Raw genomic sequence first — 20388 nt, 5'->3', positions numbered from 1 at the left:
GCCCAGGGTTTGTGGGTTCTGATCCTGGGCGTGGACCCAGCACTGCTTGTCAAGCCATGTTGTGGTGGCATCCCACATATAACATAGAGGGAGATTGACACAGATGTTAGGTCAGTGACAGTCTTCCCCAAGCAAAAAGAGGAAGATTTGCAGCAGATGTTAGCTCAGGGCCGATCTTCCTCACCAAACCAAACCAAACCAAACTACTTCTGTTAAAAAAATGAATTTTAGTTAAAAAACAAAAAAGTCTTGCATGTCTATCCTGAAAAATAATCAAGAGTCACTAGGTTTGTAAAGACCCTGCACTGTGAATAAAAGGAAATGTTAAATAGTGAATGTTGGATAAGCTTGAGGTTTGACAAGAGCTCACCTGAAAGTTAGCTGATAAATGTTTAATTATAGGCTGATAATAAAGATCAACTACCGTATTAATTAATTGGCCCTTACAATACCAACATGCAACCTCAAACTTAGCTGAGCTCCCTTTGGTTTTTACTGCAGGCCAAGCAAACTATACAAGTTCTTAAAAAAAGAAACTCAGAAAATCCACTTCCTCTGCCTGCCTCCCCCTCCCTCCTTAGCCCTCAATAGCAGAAGTCTCCCTTTAGTTATTACTTAATAGAGAAGAGGTTTGCGGGGAAGCGGAGGTGGTGGAGAGAACCTCACACAGGTGAGGACTGTACTTCAGAAGTGAATAAAATATTTTATTTCTAAGGACTTAGCTAAAGAACTTTTAATGAAGTTTTTTTTTTTAGGGCTTTTGCGAAACCGCAGATGTTTTCGAACTCATCTAATCCAGCTTCATCATTTTATAGATGAGCTATTTCAGGCACCATGTGGTTTACCTACTATGTCAGAGCAGAACTATTTAACCCCGAGTTACTTGAAGTTTTATCTTGTCTTCCACACATCTTTCATTTAAAAACTGCACTAAAGCCCCTTGGATTGAGTTCAAGACATAGTTTTCTTTGACCAGATTCCAGGTCAGGTGAACAGTACTTTAGCAAAGTTTTATGTTAAAAGAGTGAAGCACTGTTTTATGTGACTGTCAGAAGTTTAGTACAAGAAAGACATTTTACATTTGTATGTTTTTAAACACAAATAAGGCAAATGTTTCAGGGCAACTGGTGTAGACCTTGTACGACTTTCCTCATCCAAAATAATTGGTATCCATGGAAACAGTGTGAACCAGTCAACTGACCGCATTAGCTCATCTCACATGAGCTAATACAAAATGGGGTTTGGGATGCTTTTGGTTAGTTAATTGAAATGATGCAAGTTCTTTTGAGCTTACCACTAGTATTTATGTTCCTAGATTTAGTATATAAATTTTTTTAAGGAAAAAAGGAATAAAGTTGCTTGATGTCCCCTCCCACCTGCCTTTATGTATTGCTTCTTAGCCCCCAAACTAAGGGTTTTTTGTTCTGGCTGCTTTTAAGATTTTTCTCTTTATCACTGGTTTTCAGCAATTTCATTATGATGTGCATAATCAAAAACTGGTAGTTTTCTCGTAGTTCTGCTTGGAGTTTGCTGAATTACTTGGATCTGTGAGCTTATGTTTTTTTCAAATTTGGAAAAATTTCAGCCTTTATTTCTTCAAAGATTTTTTTCTGTGCCTCCCTTTCCTTGTTTTGGACTCCAGTAACACATATGTTACACTGCTTGATATTGTCCCACAGGTTCCTGATGCTCTGTTCTTCTTCTTTTTTTCCACAATCTTTTTCTCTGATTAATTTTGGATAGTTTCTGTTGTTATCTTCAAGTTCACTGATCTTTTCTTCTGCTGTGTCTAATCTGCTTGTAATCCCATCCAGAGTATTTTTCATTTCAGGTATATTTTTCATCTCTAGAAATTCCATTTGAGTCATTTCTTGTCTGTTTCTAGTGATTTTTCTCCTGGGTTAGTTCATATTTTCCTGTTTCTTTGATAGTTTTTGATAAGATGACAGACACTGTGAATTTTATTTCTTGGATACTAGACCTTTTTTTTTAATTCCTTTAAATAATGTTGAACTTTGTTCTGACGTGTAATTAAGTTCCTAAGTTACTTGGATGGAATGTAAACCAAAGACATTTCCAGCAAGTATGAATACCATCTTGACTGAGTTAAGTAAATCCTAAGAAAGTATTAAATGCATAGTTTCACTTTTGTGTAATGCCTGTCCTAAAATTTATTTTAATTATGAATTATAAATATAGTGGCTGGCAGCACCACATGACATTTTTCCTACCTCATTTTCCGTGATGCATAATGATCAGGGGGGATGAAATGTATTATGTTTTATCTTATTTTAATATATTGTTTATGGCAGTGTTCATCTTCACTTTCATGTGATTATGTTTCCTTTTAAAATAATTAAATAGTAAAGGCTAAGATAGATGACTTTTTGTTTTGCAGTAGATATAGGTGTGAAAACAAGAGATCTTCAGCTTCTGTGGAATGATCACAGGGATTTATTCTTCTACTTTTATTTGGAGAGTGCAGCCAAATGAATTTTTTCATGTGTAGAGAAATAACTCGTCTGCAGTTGGAGGACAGTACAATACAAGTATCTTTTTCTGTTTCCCCAAATGAACTTCTTGATAAAAGTTAACATATGTTTTTGCTGGGAAGGGTTCTCCCTGAGCTAACATCTACTGCCAATCTTCCTCTTTATTTATTTTTTCCTCCCCAAAGCCCCGGTACGTAGTTGTATATTTTAGTTGTGTGTCCCTCTAGTTCTTCTGTGTGAACTGCCACCACAGCATGTCTACTGACAGACAAGTGGTGTGGTTCTCTACCTAGGAACCGAACCTGGGCCACGGAAGCGGAAGGTGCCGAACCTCATCCACCAGGCCATTAGGGCTGGCTCAACATTTTTATTACATGTGCTTTCTTAGACTCCTTCTATCTGCTGAAGCACAGGAATTGTTCCTTTGTAGGTCAGAGGAGGGTACTTATTTAAAAAATAAACTCTCCTATGCTGAGATCCTGGCTCTGTCCTCAGGGTAGGGGGCTTGCCATTGGACACTTGGCTCCTTCAAGTTTGGACATTTTCAGGCCCTATTCAGAAAATCCTCTTCCACTTTTACTTTGCATGTCATTAATTCTCTCATCTACACAGTACTGATGGATATTAGTAAAATATACCATTTTATATGCCTGGTTGGTATTTTAATATTTTCTGTATAGCCCTTTATTTCCATTATTTTTTTTTTTTGAATCTTCACAACTGAATTTCCTGAAATATTTTAGAATGTTGACCTCATGAATGCAAAATTCGTCTTCTTCTTGGTCTTAGAAAGAACAAGTCGTGCATGCAGTCACCCATCCAGTAAGCCTGGGCCTTGGCCTTAGCCCTCTGCCTCCCGAGTTCACGGTCCTCCTCACCGCAGAGGGCGTGTTCTGAACGAGGTCGTGTTTGCTCTGTCATATCTGACTCCATTTTTCTCTTTGTCCTGGTATTCTGTGCTGCCTGGCCTCAGTGTATTTAACTGACTAAATGTTTGTGCTATAGTTTTCTGGTGATTATCATTCTAACACATGAATTATATTATTGTGGAAAAGCACTGAATTGTTTTGAGCACTCTATTAGAAACTATTGGATATACAAAAGTAGTATATACAAAGTCCTTCCTTACCATTGGCTTTATCTTAGTAGGGAAATTTTTAAAAAGTTATAATATTGAATTTCTAAGAATTTGGAAGCTGTTAAAAGTATTAAAATGGCTTCCTGTCCTGTACCCGCTGAGCTCACCTGCAGACTTCTCTCCTAATGTTAAGCAGATGCTCCAGGACTAAGCTTCTCTCAGTGGGTGGTGAGCGAGCACAGCGCCTTCCGAGGCCTGTCATATGAGGGTATCACCCCTTTGGTGAACCCTGACTCTATTAGTACTCTTTTGTTAAGCATGCATTATTGGATTTAATCCTTAAACATATGGAGTCTGAGTATTTATTGTTCTTACTTTGTAAATGGGCAATATGGAGATTTTAAATAATTTGGCCTAGGCCCACACAGCTAGTAACCATCACAGCCAGGATTTGAACCTGAGTCCCTCACACCACAAAGCCTGTGCTGTCAGTTGTTCCAAAGCCTGTCCTAGTAACCACCAAAACATATGGAAATAAGATTAGCAGCCTTGTCATTTATAGCCATGTCTCTTCATTAGCTGAATCAACTATTTTGCCGTGAGTGTAGGGGATTTCAAGCTAATCTGTAAGTTATATTATTTGTTATATGACTTTGTGAGACTTAAAAATGTAGTTTATTTATTCATATATAGTATTTATTCCTACAAAGGAATAGGTACATTTAAAACTTGCTTCTAAATCTGCTCATGATTAAATTCGTTTTAGTTAGCTTTTAGGTCATCTCACTTGTGTGTCTTACTGTGGGAGCACATGTGTGGGAGCGTGTGTACTCAGAATACCTGGACTGCTTTTGTCTTCTTAAAAAATAGGTTTTGGCCTGTCAAAGGCATTCTTTACAGATTTCAGTGCTGCAAATTTGTATAGTTCTCCATCATCTTTATTTTTGTGAAAGGTAATTTATTTTCTGAAGTTTTATTTGTCGGTCCAATTCAATAGTAATGGTATCAGACATTTTAGAGTGGTTTTTCTTTTTTCCTCATGATTTTGCAGTAGCTTTGATTTTCTATCAGGATATAAATTATCAGGAAGAAAACTGGCAGAAAGCTGATTGTATCTTAGATATAGTTTGGAGTTACGGTTATAAAACATATTTTATAAAGAATATTCAGAATAGGGTAGACTGTGGTGGGACATATTTGAAAGGAACTCCATGATTGGTTCCCTCTAGTTTGCTGTTTTGGAATTATACTTGTTCTTGTTCTCAGTGTGTATCATTAAATTTTATTTTGTTAGCATTGCAAAAATAAAACTTTATCAAAGTAGTGCTATCATTTGAGAAGTCAGCTGGGGAGAGAATTGCGTGAAGTCTTGCTAGAGAACAAGGTAATGAGGACCTGCGTTTTGAAGGTGAATAGAAAGGAATCCCCTTTTCTTCTTCCATAGCGTCCTTCTCCCCCACCCCGCTCCTGAGGTCTGTACTGTAGTGTTTGTCAGAGAACATAGAAAAGTTGACCTACTGTGTGTTATCACTGCTCTCTGCTTTGCTCCTCGGGCCACAGTAAAGTGTTCCTGTGCTTTCTGTTCTGTGTGTGCTTCGAAAAGAGAAAGGAGCCAGGCTCTGAAGTCAGGGCAGGGCTGTATTTGCCCACTCATCAATTAAGCTGGCCAGTGGCTAGCACACAAATACGTACTTACTTCTGTCTGATTTGAATCTTCTGGTCCTTTGCGCTTTTTTCCCTTCATCCGTAAGTTTTTGGTTTTAAACTTTGTTTATGTTAGAAAGAATTCTACGAAGAGCAGAAACTGCACATCCGTCCTCCCGTCTGGTGCTCCTTGTTGTTCGCTGTCAGAGCAGCAGCAGGCACGGGCCTTATCCCTTTAGTGAGACAGAAGTTCTCCTTGTGAGTTTCCACAAGTGCAAATAGAGGAGAAAGATCCACAGAAAAGTTTTACAAAGAGTTCTTAAAAGAAATTAAAAGTAGTTTAAATTTGAAATCACCTGACAGTTACTGAATATCCTCTCTGCTTATTGTCTTTCACAGGCAAGAGTGCACACTGGGAGATTCAGCTTGCAAGAATTCTGAATCTGATCCAGAGGATTTTCCGGATGAAACGAGTACAGAGAACCTTTATGGCGCCTCTCCCCCCAGCACACCTCGACAGATGAAACGCATGTCCACCAAACACCAGAGGAATAATGTAGGGAGGCCTGCCGGTCGATCTAATTTGAAGGGTAAGTCTTGTACTAAAAAAGAAACACACGAGAGGGCCTGGCACTTATGGTACGTAATCTTTGTATAATGTGTAGCTACTGATTGATCCTTTCCAAGATAATGTTAGTTATTCCTTTTATTTTAAAAATGGTCTTAATACTGTTTTTAAATTTTATTTTTTGATTTTTGAATTACCACCATTAGCAGTATTGTTAATAAAGGAGAAAATAATTCTCCAGAGATAGAAAGGTTTGTCCTGAGGAACTGTTAAAGTCGCGGTGTGAGGCGTTTGTATTCCTTTTAGGATGTGGAAGAAGCCAAATGTGGGTGACTCAATGTACACCTCCAGGATGGCTACTGGTGTGGGCTTTCTTTTATTCTTTGAATCTCTTAGGCTGAAGTTTCTAGATTCTGTCTTCCAGACATGATGTGTTGGACACTTTGGGAGAGGCAGATCCAGGCTTTCTTCCCCAGGATTCCTGAGGCAGCCCGAGACCTGTGCTCTTTGCTGATGACTGTGATGCTGGCCTTAGTGGCTAAGGTCCTCTTCCTTAATCAGCCCGCTGCCTACATGGTACCCCACACCTTACAACCATGGACAGAACCTGTATTCGACTTTTCTCTTTATTTAGAGTTCCAAAGCCCGGATAGTGTTTGGCTCCTAGGAGCTGAGTTCTCTCCTTTCGTTTCTGCCTCCTCCTAGCATGTCACAGCTGTTATTTTCTCAGGTAGATGAATTGCATTGTGCTGACCTGCTGCCTTCTTGTACCCTGCTTCCTGTTGTGGAAACTCAGGTCACTGAAGCCTTATGGTTTAGCCTTTCCCTGTTAGTTTCAGCAAACAGTTGTCCTAAAACTGATCTTACAGCTTCCTGGAATTCATCTATCTATTACTGCACAAGATAGGGATTTCATTCTTTATCTCATGTGAGAAATTTCCCCCATGTCGTGTTCTCCCTACTGAGGTCAAGCTCATTCCCGTTTCGCCTTTTGTTTAGCAGTGCTCTTCCTCTCTTTCGCCAGGTTCCCGTTCCCACAGATTTCTTCCACACATTGGTCTCTGTGTGCCTGTCATAGCCCTTCCTCAAGAAAAGAGGAGGGCAAGAGAAGTGGATTTTATTGTGTTTATTTGCTTGAGTGAAAGCTTATCCAAGGAGGAATTCCTAAGCAGCATTCTTTTCCACAGGGAAATTATTTTTTAACTTTCTTTTAAAACTTTGTTTGTGGTAGGATGTTGACCTGTGGCCTGTACTTACTGGTAACCCTTTGGAAATTAATAGCTTTCCATTGTAATTTATCATCTTTAAAATCAATCTTTATCCATTTTTCTCAAAGAAATTTCTCACATGCTTACAGAAGGTTTTTTTAATCTAAAATAGTATCAGTGAAGCAGCATCTACTGAATCAGTATTAGTTAATACATATTTACTTTGTGGCGGTACAGTGAGAGGATGCCGATAGTATGTCTGCTTTTTCTTCGCTTGTTGGTTCACACAGTTTTAGAACCGGAGCTGACGGCACAGGTCCCCCGTTGTATAAATAGAGGAACTGAGGCCCAGGGTTTTAGACCAACTTCTTTAAGGCCAGAAGGCTCGAGATAGCGGCAGGGCTGTGTTTAGAACTGGGTCTCCTGGTCCTCCGTTTAGACCTTTTCTTAGGACACGCAGCAGGGGTTAAGCTACCTGATTGCAGTGCTTGAGTTGACTAGACTGTCTTTCAGTAATCAGTCAGAAAAACGGTCACCAGATGTTGGTTGGGTTCCTCCTGTCCTTCTGGGCTGTGTGGGAGATAGAAGGAAGAGGAGTGTTGTCTCTCTTCCTCCAAAACTTCTTTTCATTGTTTATTTCATAAAATTAGAGAACTTTCCATCTGGAAGGAGTCTCAGAGACCACCTGCTTCAGCTCCTGCCATTTTTCTGGTGAAGAAGTGAATGCCCTTGAACCTTTTGACTTGTAGCTGTCTAGTAGCAGACTCAGGACACCAAAATCCTTAATAACGTATTCTTTTTCTTATTGCAAGAGATGACCTATTTGTTGTAGGAAATTTAGAATATACAGATAAGAAATAAAAATACTCATAGACCCAATATGCAGAAGTAACATCTTTTACCATCTTTGCCTTGTACTCTCTTTGCTTGCATATTTTTATATTGCCATGCTATATTTACTGTTTTATAACCAGCTCCTTTTTTCATTTAATGTTTTGTGAACTTTTTATGTCAAAGAATAACCCGTTCTGTTCTTTTAAATGGCTGCTGTGTCGTTTGTAGCAGCATTTATCCAGTTATCACTAACAGTTATTGAGTGTTTATTCTGTGCTAAGCACTGCTCTTAGCTCCTTAAATAACAGCTATCTTTTAAATATCATCATGCCCCAGTGAGGTGTGGTCCTATGTAGTATTCAGTTTACGGTTGAGGAAATACACACAGAATCTCTAGAGTTTTTAGTTTGAAGTATCTCAGTCATGTGTATATTGGAAAGTAGCTTCCTGTGTTTGCCATCTGGTGGATTGTATCTTGCCAGCATTCTTGTTCATGAATACCAGGAAAAGATGGAAGTGAAGCGCCCAGGTTGGTCCAGCGGGCCATTTTCACGTTTGCTGATAGGGTGTTTGTGCTGCGATGGTGAAACAGTCCCTGAGAACTCACTTGTTCTCAGACTGCAGCAGCAGAGCTTGGTGGGCAAGAGCACAGACTCAGTTGGCAGACTGCCTAGATTCTAATCCTGGTTCTACCAGCTTCTGTCTGGGCACCCTCTGTCTCTTATTTTCTCCATCTGCAAAGTCATCTGCCTTAGTGTTGTGAGGGTCATATCTTCAGTGAGTATTAGCTGTCATTATTATTGTAAGCTAAAGGTTTCTTTCTCAGTATTGATTACTTGCCTTAAATTTTAAAGTAGAATTAAATAATAATGTCATTGAATGTATCCTTATTAATTGGTGTCCCCACTTTCAGGACACTGAGTCTGAATTTCACATAGCTACCCAGTTGTAGAGTTGGGACTCCAGCCTGAGTTAGTCCCGCCTGACTTGTTGAAGCTCTTCCTAGCCCTTTTTCTGTTTCTCACTGTGTGTGTTGCTACCATAGTTACTTTTTCATTAAATCTTTTTCCTTTCTTTCTTTCTTTCTTTCTTTTTTTTGGTGAGGAAGATTGGCCCTGAGCTAAGATCTGTTGCCAATTTTCCTCTTTTTGCTTGAGGAAGACTGTCACTGAACCAACACAGGTGCCAGTCTTCCTCTATTTTATGTGGGATGCCACCACAGTGTGGCTTCATGAGCAGTGCTAAGTCTATGTGTTGGATCCAAACCTGTGAACCCCAGGCCACTTAAGTGGAGGGCACAAACTTAACCACTATGCCACCAGGCTGGCCCCTCATTGAATGTTTCTTTCCTTCCCTCCCTTTCTTCCTTTTTTCCTTTAGCTCTCTTTCCTTTCTTCTACCCCCTCATTCTCCTCTTCCCTTCCTCCCTTCCTTATTCCTCTTTCCTTCTTTCCGTTGAATCAGACTTTGAGTGACTCCATAGGCATGTACTGTTTAGATGATGGGTAAGCCCTAGCCTCATGTCTGGTAGGAATCACACAGATAAACAGGCAGTGCAATCTCGTGTGGTAGAGCTGGGATGGAGGCTGCTGCAGGTGCCCACAGGAGGGGATCAAAAAGACCTGGGGTTCGGAAGACTTCTGGAACGAGTGGTATTCGTGCTATGACCTGAGGGCTGAGGCAGGGAGACCAGTATTTCAAACTAGTGTGTGCTCATAATAATATAGTGGCCTCTCAGTATTTTCAAGAGCTTTTAGAATTAATTAGATTGGTCAGATTTATTTTAAAAGCTTTCCAAGGAAATCTGAACTGGTGCATTCTTTCTTTCTCACTGCGACAAGCAAAGGCTCTCTGAATCATACTGTATAGTCACTTTACAACTGCAGTCCAAGGGGACTCATCTTTTTAATGAAGGTCACCAATGATATTTACATTTTTCTGCTTATCTGTTGCTGTGTAACAAACCACCCTCAAACTTCGTGGCATGAAAGAGCACTCATTTTATGTGCTCATGATTCTCTGGGTCAGGGATTGAGGTGGGCCACAGCTCCTCTCTGCCCCTTGATGTCTGGTGCCTTCGCTGGAACAACTCAGTTGGCTGGAGGTGTTGTCACGGCTTGGCTGGGGCCCTGTGTCTGGGCCCTCAGTTCTTCTCCTTATGGTGTCTGCTGGGCCTCTAACATCCCACACGGCTCCTTCACTCACGTGTTTGGCACCTGGGCTGAGGGCTGCCTGGCATTGTTTTTTCCCATGTGACCTCCCATGTGGCTAGCCTGGGCTTCTTCACAGCTTACTGGTCCCTGGGTTGTTGGACTTCTTGCATGGCAGCCGGCTTCCCTCAGAGAAAGTGTTGTAAGAGATCAAGGTAGAAGTTCTAAGCCGTCTTACGTCTTAGCCTGGGAAATCACACAGCATCACTTCAGCTGCATTCTTTTGGCTACTCAGGGCCAGCCAAAACTCAGACTGCACAGAACATCAGCACCAGGAGGGATGGTTTGTGGCTTTCTTGAGAGACTAGCTCCTCCCTGCATGTAAGGCTGTGAGGAATTAGTGTCTGGTCAGTCACACTGTTTTTAGGCTCTCCAGCCCCTCTCCTTCATAAATACAAACAATGTCAAGAGCATCCCTGGGGCCGGCCCGGTGGCCGAGTGGTTAAGTTCCTGCGCTCTACTGTGGTGGCTCAGGGTTTCACTGGTTCAGATCCTGGGTGCGGACATGGCACCACTCGTCAGGCCACATTGAGGCAGCGTCCCACATGCCACAACTAGAAGGACCTGCAACTAAGATATACAACTATGTGCCAGGGGGATTTGGGGAGAGAAAGCAGAAAAAAAAAAAAGATTGGCAACAGTTGTTAGCTCAGGTGCCGATCTTAAAAAAAAGAAAAAGAACATCCTCGAAGAACTGTAAGCATACAAAAAGGTATGAGGGCAACTGTTTGTTGAAAGGAGGTGAGAATAACCATTAACACTTTTTTTTTAGTGGTGGTAGCCATGGTCATAAACTGATTACATGTATAGGATTCTTTAAATATTTTTATTATCATAGTCTCAGAGTCACTACTAATGTTATAGATTTATTTCTTATAATTGGAGATTCAGTTCCAGGGCACCTTTTGGTCAACTGACTATAAATCAAAGGTTCCCATGAGCCCCTCTCACATTCCATAACTTGTTAGAACTGTTCACAGAACTCAGGAACACACTTTACTTAGGTTTATTGCTTTATTATAAAAGGCTCAGGAACAGCCTAATGGAAGAGGTGCATAGGGCAAGGTATGGGGAGGTGACATGGAGCTTGCAGGCCACTCTGTGGGTACCATCTTCCTGGTACTGAACCTCTTAATCTCAAGTTCCTGTTCCTGTGCCCGATGAACAGTAAGGCAATCATTGAGACGTGGTGCATGGAGATGGAGGAAGGTTTATTTGAATTGGCCAAGATGAGAAGGTGGGAGGATAGGTTCCCTCATACCTTCACAAGAGAAGAAAGCAGGGGTAGAGCTAAGGGCTTGGCAGGAGGAGTGTTGAGAATCAAAGGAGTAATCTGTGTGTCTTTCACTCCCAGAAGCCCCTGGGCCATCTGACTTCCGGGCATCAAGGCCAGCTGGGGGCTAGTCATCTGGTGATCCTTGACGGCATTGTTCTGTAAAGCAAGCTCATAAATCTTTGTGACTTTTGAGTCTCTCCTCAGGTTAAAGGGAAGAACAGTAAATTGACAAAATTAACTTAATTTACAGTAACCCTCAGGTACTGGCTTCACTCCCAGCCCCTCGATATGTTCCCCAACCTGGAAGCTCATCCAATCTTCTCCTTCAAGAGTTTTTGTAGAGCTTAATCTTCAGACCTTCCCCCACCCCGACCCTCTCTGGGAAGTCAGGTTGCTGGGTGGGACTGAAGCTTCCAACCCTCTAATCACTTGGTCCTTCTGTGACCAGCCCCATCCTGAGGCAATCTAGGACCCCACCCTAAGTTGCCATATTAGTGTAAATTTAGATGTGATTGAAAGGGGCTGCTTATGAATAACAAAAGACACTCTTATCACTCAGGAAATTCTAAGGGTTTTAGGAGCTCTGTGCCAGGAACCTGGACAACAACCAAATATATTTCTTATTACACGCCAATGAGCAATATCAAATACTTGCAAAGATGTGGCAGATGTCGGTGGGAGTGTAAATTGTCTCAACCCCTGTGGGAAAGTAATTTGTTAATACAGTCAAATTGAGGTTGATTGTATCCTTGACCCAGCAAATCCACTTTTGGTGTAGACTTTAGAGAAGTTTTGGGATTAGACTTGAGAGAAGTTCCTGCAAATGGACACAAGAAGTCTTGCAAAGAGATTCATTGTTTTTTATTTCCATCCATAATATGCAAGTGTGTAATCACCAGATAGGAAAGTTCAAAATAGTATCTGTCATAGCCATTGTCTGAGATAGAGGACTGAGGCAACTCGGGATACCGGACAAAGGTGAGGCCACCACTGCCTGCAACGTTTTATTTCTTTGTATTGACAGACTTTAAATGATTGCCACTCAGATGTGTGGAAAACTGTATTTCATCCAATTTTTGCATTTTCCTGATTTTGTTTCCCTGGGAATATTGGATAAAGACTTTTTTGTTGTCAAAATATTAACTTCTGCTTTTAAAAGCTGTAATAAATATATAGCAATGTTATGATATCTAGGTAAAAACAGTTAGCTCTTTATTACCTAAAAAAAATCAGTTATGTGACGTCCTGACTGATGTAGTCTACCAGTTAAGCTTTTGAATAAGCTCGCTGACCAGGCTCGATTTCATACTTTGATGAGTAACAGAATGTAGCTGTGCTGTTATTTAAGATTATACTTCTGGATAATGGTAAATAACTACCAAATAATAGCAGTTAAGATTTCAGTAAATTTTGGGCAGTAATTAGGCATATGTAGCTGTTTCTTAAGGTTGGTTTAAGAGAAAGACAAGCTATCTCATCCTTAAATTTTTGTTCTTTTTAATATAGCAGAAGGAAGTAAATCCAGTTCATCTCGTAGTTTAAGTAGGTTAATTAAGAATTAAGACACCCAAGCCAAAGCCCTTTTCAGAGTGAATCTGCCTCGTAATCATTATCAGCTAGCTCCATTTTGCAGCAGTTTTATAATACTGCAATAGCCAGATTATAGAGCTAGAACAAATATCTTGAGATAGCTCTATCAGAATTTGTACATATACACACAGGCGTGTGTATGCGTACACATTTATTAATCTCCCTGTTGTTAGCATATATCTCAAGGTGTGTGTGTAAGTAAATGTGTGTGTGGTTTTTTGCCAACAGTAGTGAGATTAGCAACTTTTTTTTGGAAAAATTATAATACTGCTGTAAAATTGAGCTGGTAAATGGATTCAATCTGTATAGTTAGAGAAATGTTCGTCGTTAGCTAGAGTGGACTTAAATCCATGTTTTAGCTCTTTAGTCCAAACTTGGCCTATCAAGGTTCTAATTTATATTTCTAGGCTACCTATATGCAGACTCTAAGTCTCTTCTGCCTTTCTGTCTTTTCATGCTCTTCTTCTCTGGTTTAAAATATCCTCTTGTCTTCCTTGTTACCCTTGCTTAAGCTGAATCTATTCCTCAAGGCTCCCAGTCTAGTACTTGGTCTTGCTTAAAGCCTTTGCAGTTGAGTTGGCCCACTGTAATCTGTCTTCCATGGCACTCAGTACCTTAACCTCTCCTTGGTCAGTTGGAACTGCCGTGTGAACAACTTTGACAGGTGTAAAGGTGTGATGGCACCAACATGGGTTAGCCTGTCCATACGTTTGCTATCTACCTTTGTATGTTCCATGGTAATCTTCATCACACTGTAGTTGTGAAGATTATGACAATGTCTGTAAAGCCCCTACCTCACAAATGAGGGGGTTGAATAGGGCAGTGTTTGCCAAAATATGGTGTCATTCTAGCCAGGATGAATCAGAGATACTGGGAGTAGGCCCAGGAATCTGCATTTTAGCAAGAACCAAGTGATTCTTAATATTTACTGAAATTTGAGAACCTTGGATTAGAGGGTCTCTAAGCCCCTTCAGATTGCTAACGTTGAGAGTCTAGGCCCTCATTGCTCTAATGATCATCTCACAGTTAAAGGAGAGAGCAGACATCTGTTGATGCTTTCTCATTAGAGAGCTCGAGGAAGACCAGTGTTTGTAATTTGACAGTACGTATGGGAGAACATAAGATTTGCAAGGACTTCATAAGAAATACATTTTATACATATTCTAAAGAGCCATTTCTAGGTGTGGATGGTGGGAAATTCAGTTGATTGTCTTTTTCAGTTGATCTGTTTGAACAAATGAACCGTATTACTTGTCATTTGGTTACTTTCAGTTTTGTTATAAAATTTTTTTTTTTCCTTTCGTGTTCTTCTGATTTGGCAGGAATTATTGCTGATTGACCAATGGAAAAAGTAACTACTCTGGAGGTTTCTTGAGCTGTACTATAAAATTGCACCATTTAGTGGATAGCAGCCACTGGGAGATCAGACGTTCTCTTAGTCTTACTTAAGTTGTTATGAACTTGTTTTGTGGTGCTGTAATTAAAACTTGTCGTGTAATACATTCTGTATACTTCTGGTCCATCTCCTTTTCAGAGGCTCTGTTGGTATTTGACATTTTGTTAATTGCAGAGGGATTTCGTATCAACAGTGAACTAAACAAACAAGCCTGTCCATTAGTAATGGGCTTTTGAGTATTATTAAAAGTTTCTGGCTCATGTCAGAGTGGATAAAGACAGAGTATAGTGCTTGGGGAAATTGCTGGGTCTGAACTTACAGATTTTTTCTCCCCAACACCCTAATGCTTCTCATATCTCCCTTAACTGACGGGTCCCTTCTGATCTTACAGAGGTCTCCCTGGGCACCAATCGCTAGAAAATACTCTCGAGTTCCCTCTTTCCATCACAAATACATTATTTGAAAAATACAGTTCCTGACAGGATGGATAGAGTGGTGTTGTCTTTTCGCGCGGTGGCTAGACTGCAGTTCAAGTCTATTTCAAGTTTAAATTACATCATTTTTAAACTAAGATTTATCAATTTCCATTTGTATGTTTTTTCAAAACCAACTTAGTTTTTGTTGTTTTTGAAAAAAATATATCTTCTTTGGCCCATCTGGCTACTTTTTCAGTTTGCTTTTCTTTACACACATCGTAGATCCAAATATTAAACCGTTGCTTTTTATAAACATAAAATTTCAAAAAATTGTGTAGTATACTGTTTGACAGTGTGCTGGAAGGTAGACTTAAGATTTGTATATAATCTACAAAAATTAGTTTTTTTAGGCTTGCTAAAATTGGGTTCTGTCTAGACAGAAAAAGGGGGTTGTGGCAGTTTTCCTAAGTTCTTTTAATTGTTGGAATAAAGATGAAGGCTGAGAAGCTGCATCTCTTAAGTTTTCCTGCTTTGAATGTCAGCTCTCTGGTAAGTGTGGAAGAGTTGGGACATGAAGTTTATAGCACAGTCCTCTGGGGTTAGTAAGGTCATTCCAGCTACTCTATCAACCCTGCGTTTCATTTAGGACCTTTAAATCATGGATTAGAAGAACATTTAAAAGTTATATAAGCAAAGTAATACTTTTTCATGTTCAATATTACTTTCAAATTATAAATTATATGCATACATTCCCTGGCCATTATCAGTAATGCTACCCTGTATTCATTTTATAGTCTTCTTAGGGTCCTAAACCTTAAGTTAGTAAAGTGTTCCGTTCTAGGTCCTCATTGCCTCTCTTCTGCACGCGTTTCTTGGATGTTCTTATGTGCTCTCCTGCTATTAAATAACATCTCTGTGTACTGATGATTTCCAAATCACTGTCGCTGGGTTTCTCTCCTGAGCTCAAGACCCATAGATTGGTTACCTGCAGACATCTCCGCATGGATGTCCCATAGGCACCTCAAAATTCAGTGTTTTAAAAACTAAACTCATTATCTTTACCTCCAATCTTAGAGTGATACCATGTATATATCATTTTGTGTTTCCTAGTAACAAAGTATAGTATGAATTGATAGCTTGAAAAATACAATATAGTGTAGTTAAATTTGGAAGCAGTTGTTTACTTTGCTTTCAAATAACTGTTGCTTTACTAAGTAGAAATGAATGGTATGTACATGCCCTACTAATAAAGGTATAAAGAACACAGTTAAACAGAACATCAGAGAGGAGGCAAAGGGCTAGCCTGAACAAATTTCTTATGAATGAATGTTGATAAGTATTTGTAAACAGTAAAATTGTGAAGAAATTTCTTGAATGGACTTTATGAAAAGTTTTAAGACATTCAAAAGTAAAATAGGTTAAAACTACAGGTAAAAATTCCATCATTTAGAAAATATTGCTAACTTAAAAAATAATAGTAATAATCTTTATATTAAAATATAGCAAAAATCTCTATAGACAGATGAAATCCTTTTTCATGGATCATAAAGGAAATTAAGTATAATGTGAATCAAGTAGGAAGTGCTCTTAGGAATATTTGTTTTAAAACCCTTATTTTAAAACTAATTTAATTTAAATTGATTAGGAGGTGAACTGGTTTTAAACAAGTTTTCTTTGGTGAATTGATTTTGGCTGTGTTAGTCTGTAACCCATATAAATATATCCTGTTTCATCAAATCTGATGGCATACTATAATAGTATGTACTAAGAAAAAAATGCTTACAAGTAATGACACAGTGTGTTCTTAGAGTTATTTATTTATTGAAAGAAATCTTTTATCCTTCTTGATATTTAGATACAGATTTAGAAAAACCATTTCTTACTCTTATGCAGGTATATAAGGTAAACGAAATGTATTAGTGAATATGTTCCTAAAACTTATTCATATCACCATTAATTATAAAAAACGTATTGTAATTTCAGGGATGTTAAAATACAAAATATGTGCCCTAGATTCAGTGAAACAAAGTCTATCTTGAGTGTAGGGGGAGAGTGGGATGGGGTTAGAGGTTTGGGCGTTATCAGTATACGAAGCGGAAGTAAAGGAGATCACCCAGGGAGAAGGAAGGTAAGATGGAGATCGAAGAGTGGAACTCTGAGAAACATTAACTTTTTATGGAGTGAGCAAACTTCCAGGGGGGGCATTCGAAAAGCAGTGACTTAGGAAGTAGAAGAGAACTGGAGACTGTGGTGTCTAGAAAGCGAAAGAATGAGGGTTTTCAGTAAGGTAGGGGTAGTTAATAGTGTCGGGAATGCCAAACAGGGGGAGGTTGTGTGTGTGTGTTCATTTCAAAGCTTGGGAATTAAATTAATAGAACTTTTTACAGTTGTTCAAAGGATAAGTGTGATGTTTACTTTGCATTAATTTTGAATGATTTCATGTGACAGTATAACAGACTAGGCAAATTATTCTGAATTAGTCTATATGTCTTCGATTTTTGTTAATGTTAAATTTAAAATGCTTTTCTTCATTTGTTTGTGGCAAAGAAGAAATCGAGGAATAGAATAAATTAAGGTTAACATTTTTGCTTATCATCTGTCTTCCAGTTCTTTATGAGGATACTCTTAAGGGACCTAAGGACTCTACCCTCCATCTACCTCATTTTACAAATGAGAAAAGTGACCCAGAAAACTTAAGTGATTTGCTCTAAGTTAAGACGTTTCGTTTATGGCAAAGGCAGGAATCGGATGTGTTTTCTACGCCAGGTTTCTGTTGGATCTGCCATCTGTTTCTCCCTTCTTGAGGTGAAGGTGGTAGCCCACGGAGGTTTGACTAGCTGGATAACTGTACTTGGCAGCATAGAGGTAAACAGTTTGTTTTAGGTTAGCAGTGAAGGATGTTAGAGAACATAGCAAGTACAGTATATCAGGGAAGATGGAGAAAAATCTTTCCAAAACTTTAGAGAGAAATGTTATATATATTTTGATTCATTTAATTTTCAGCATATGGCATGATTTTTTTCCTCCAATAAGAGCCCTAAAAATGTATGTACATGTGAATATCAGTTTCGTTGAAGATAGTGAGAATTGCTTCATATTTTAGAGTAATATAATGTTCTTCTTTTTTTAATAGAAAAAATGAATGCATCAAACCAGCCTCCACATAAAGACACTGGAAAAACCATGGAGAATGTGGAAGAATACAGCTATAAGCAGGAGAAGAAGATCCGAGCAGCTCTTAGGACAACAGAGCGCGATCACAAGAAAAACGTGCAGTGTTCATTCATGTTGGACTCAGTGGGTGGGTCTTTGCCTAAAAAATCAATTCCAGATGTGGATCTCAATAAGCCTTACCTCAGTCTTGGCTGCAGCAATGCTAAGCTTCCGGTATCTGTGCCCATGCCTATAGCCAGAACTGCACGCCAGACTTCTAGGACTGACTGTCCAGCAGATCGCTTAAAGTTTTTTGAAACTTTACGGCTTCTGTTAAAGCTTACCTCAGTCTCAAAGAAGAAGGACAGGGAGCAAAGAGGACAGGAAAATACGTCTGCTTTCTGGTTTAACCGATCTAATGAACTGATCTGGTTAGAGCTCCAAGCCTGGCATGCAGGACGGACTATTAATGACCAGGACCTCTTTTTATATACAGCCCGTCAAGCCATCCCAGATATTATCAATGAAATCCTTACTTTCAAAGTTAATTACGAGAGCTTTGCCTTTGTTAGAAATGGAGCTAGTTTTAATGGTACTTCAGTAGAAGGGCAGTGCAAAGCCCTTCATGGAACAAGGGTTATGGGTTACTCAACATACCATGAGCATCTCCAACGCCAGAGGGTGTCATTTGAGCAGGTAAAACGGATAATGGAGCTGCTGGAGTACATAGAAGCACTTTATCCATCGTTGCAGGCTCTTCAAAAGGACTATGAAAAATATGCTGCAAAAGACTTCCAGGACAGGGTGCAGGCGCTCTGTTTGTGGTTAAACATCACGAAAGACTTAAATCAGAAATTAAGGATTATGGGCACTGTTTTGGGCATCAAGAATTTATCAGACATTGGCTGGCCAGTGTTCGAAATTCCTTCCCCTCGACCATCGAAAGGCAATGAGCCTGAAGATGAGGGCGATGACGCAGAAGGAGAATTGAAAGAGTTGGAAAGTAGTACGGATGAGAGTGAAGAAGAACAAATCTCTGATCCAAAGGTACCAGAAACCAAACAGCCCCTTGACAACAGTTTCAGTATCCAGTCGCAGGACTGCGTGCCTAAGAAGCTCAAGAGGCTTGAATCTGAGGACGACCCTGTTGGCTGGGGAGCACCAGACTGCAGCACAGAGGCAGGCTTTAGTAGACATTGTCTGACTTCTATTTATAGACCATTTGTAGACAAAGCCCTGAAGCAGATGGGGTTAAGAAAGTTGATTTTAAGACTTCACAAGCTGATGGACGGTTCCTTGCAGAGGGCACGTATAGCACTGGTAAAGAGTGACCGTCCGGTGGAGGTAGGTTTCCAGTAGGCGTCAGTATGGTCTTGTCCTTAGTTTCGTTACTTATTGTAAATTACAATGTGTGTTGTGTGGATTATTATGTACTTTCGTAGTCTTGATATTTCTAAGGCATAAATTGTAATTATTGTAAACTGCAGATTTCAACATTTCTATAAAGTACTGAGATAAAGGGGGAAATGGATCTATGAAAACTTTATGAAATTTGGTGAATTAAGTGCAAGGTGGTGTTTGTAGGGAAAAAATCCAACCATATGACTATAGGATGGAAAAGCACAGGCTAGGTATAAATAAGGAGGGAAGAAAGCCATAATCATGCGTGACCACAAGCTGAATATGAGTCAGTAAAAAGTCAGCATGATGCTAAGGTATTTTTAAATGAATCTGGCATCCAAAGTTGTGTGTATAGTTCTGTCTCTATTCTTTGCTATAGCTTACTCCCTTTTTGAGTAGCGTGTCCAGTTCTGGTCACTATATTTTAAAGAGAAGTGAATTGTAGAGAAATGTAAGAATGATCAAGGGGAAAAGTATGCACTATTTGGCAAGGTTCAAGTGTTTAGTGTAGATGATGGAAGCTTGAGATGGAAGCTTAATTATTATCAGATACATGTTTTATATGTGAAGATTTTTGTGAGAGGAATATGCCTACTAGAGGAAGTGGTTTGAAACAGAACAAGTTTGGTTTTGGTAGCTTGAGCTCTCAGAAATTCTTCACTGTTAAGGATGGTAAAACAAGAAAGAGGCATATTGTTGGATATTGTTCTTGGGAGTAAAAGAGTATAAGCAATTTTTCCGTTGTGGTGAGTTCATCTGGCCAACAGCACATGCACCCAGATCTTTGGGATCCCTTGTACCTGTGTTTTGCCACGATTCTAAATTTTAGTACCTGTATTTGTACATACGTATGTACTTTTTATTTTTTAACTTCAGTTTATTACACAACCTGGCTTGCTTTGGAGTCAGGGATGATAAGACAGAAGGCATTCTTTAGGATGGGAAACATCTGACGAGACCCTCAGTTTGCAAATATTTTATTTTTCATCAAACATCCACATAACATAGCCAGATGTTTACAAAATGAATCAATACTTTGTAGCTGTAAGAGGTCAGTTTACTTTGAGTATTATTTTGATTAGAACTCTGTTTTTTTTTTTTTTTGCTTAGGAAAGTTAGCCC

At 39.4% G+C, this 20388-nt stretch overlaps 1 protein-coding gene across 9 annotated transcripts in view; it reads left to right on the top strand.

Annotated features, from left to right (window-relative positions):
- Window positions 1-20388, top strand: part of MAP3K4 (mitogen-activated protein kinase kinase kinase 4) — a 138449-nt gene that overhangs the window by 61335 nt on the left and 56726 nt on the right. For all 9 annotated transcript variants that reach the window (XM_070481346.1, XM_044761024.2, XM_014858365.3 and 6 more), the window contains exons 2-3: window positions 5614-5804; window positions 17846-19209. In XM_070481346.1, coding sequence (XP_070337447.1) covers window positions 5614-5804; window positions 17846-19209 — 1555 coding nt within the window. The remainder of the gene's footprint in view (window positions 1-5613; window positions 5805-17845; window positions 19210-20388) is intronic.

This window comes from Equus asinus, chromosome 1, assembly GCF_041296235.1.
Source record: "Equus asinus isolate D_3611 breed Donkey chromosome 1, EquAss-T2T_v2, whole genome shotgun sequence".
NCBI lineage: Eukaryota > Metazoa > Chordata > Mammalia > Perissodactyla > Equidae > Equus > Equus asinus.
The sequence above is the reverse complement of the archived record's forward strand: the minus strand, read 5'-3'. Positions and strand labels throughout refer to the sequence as shown.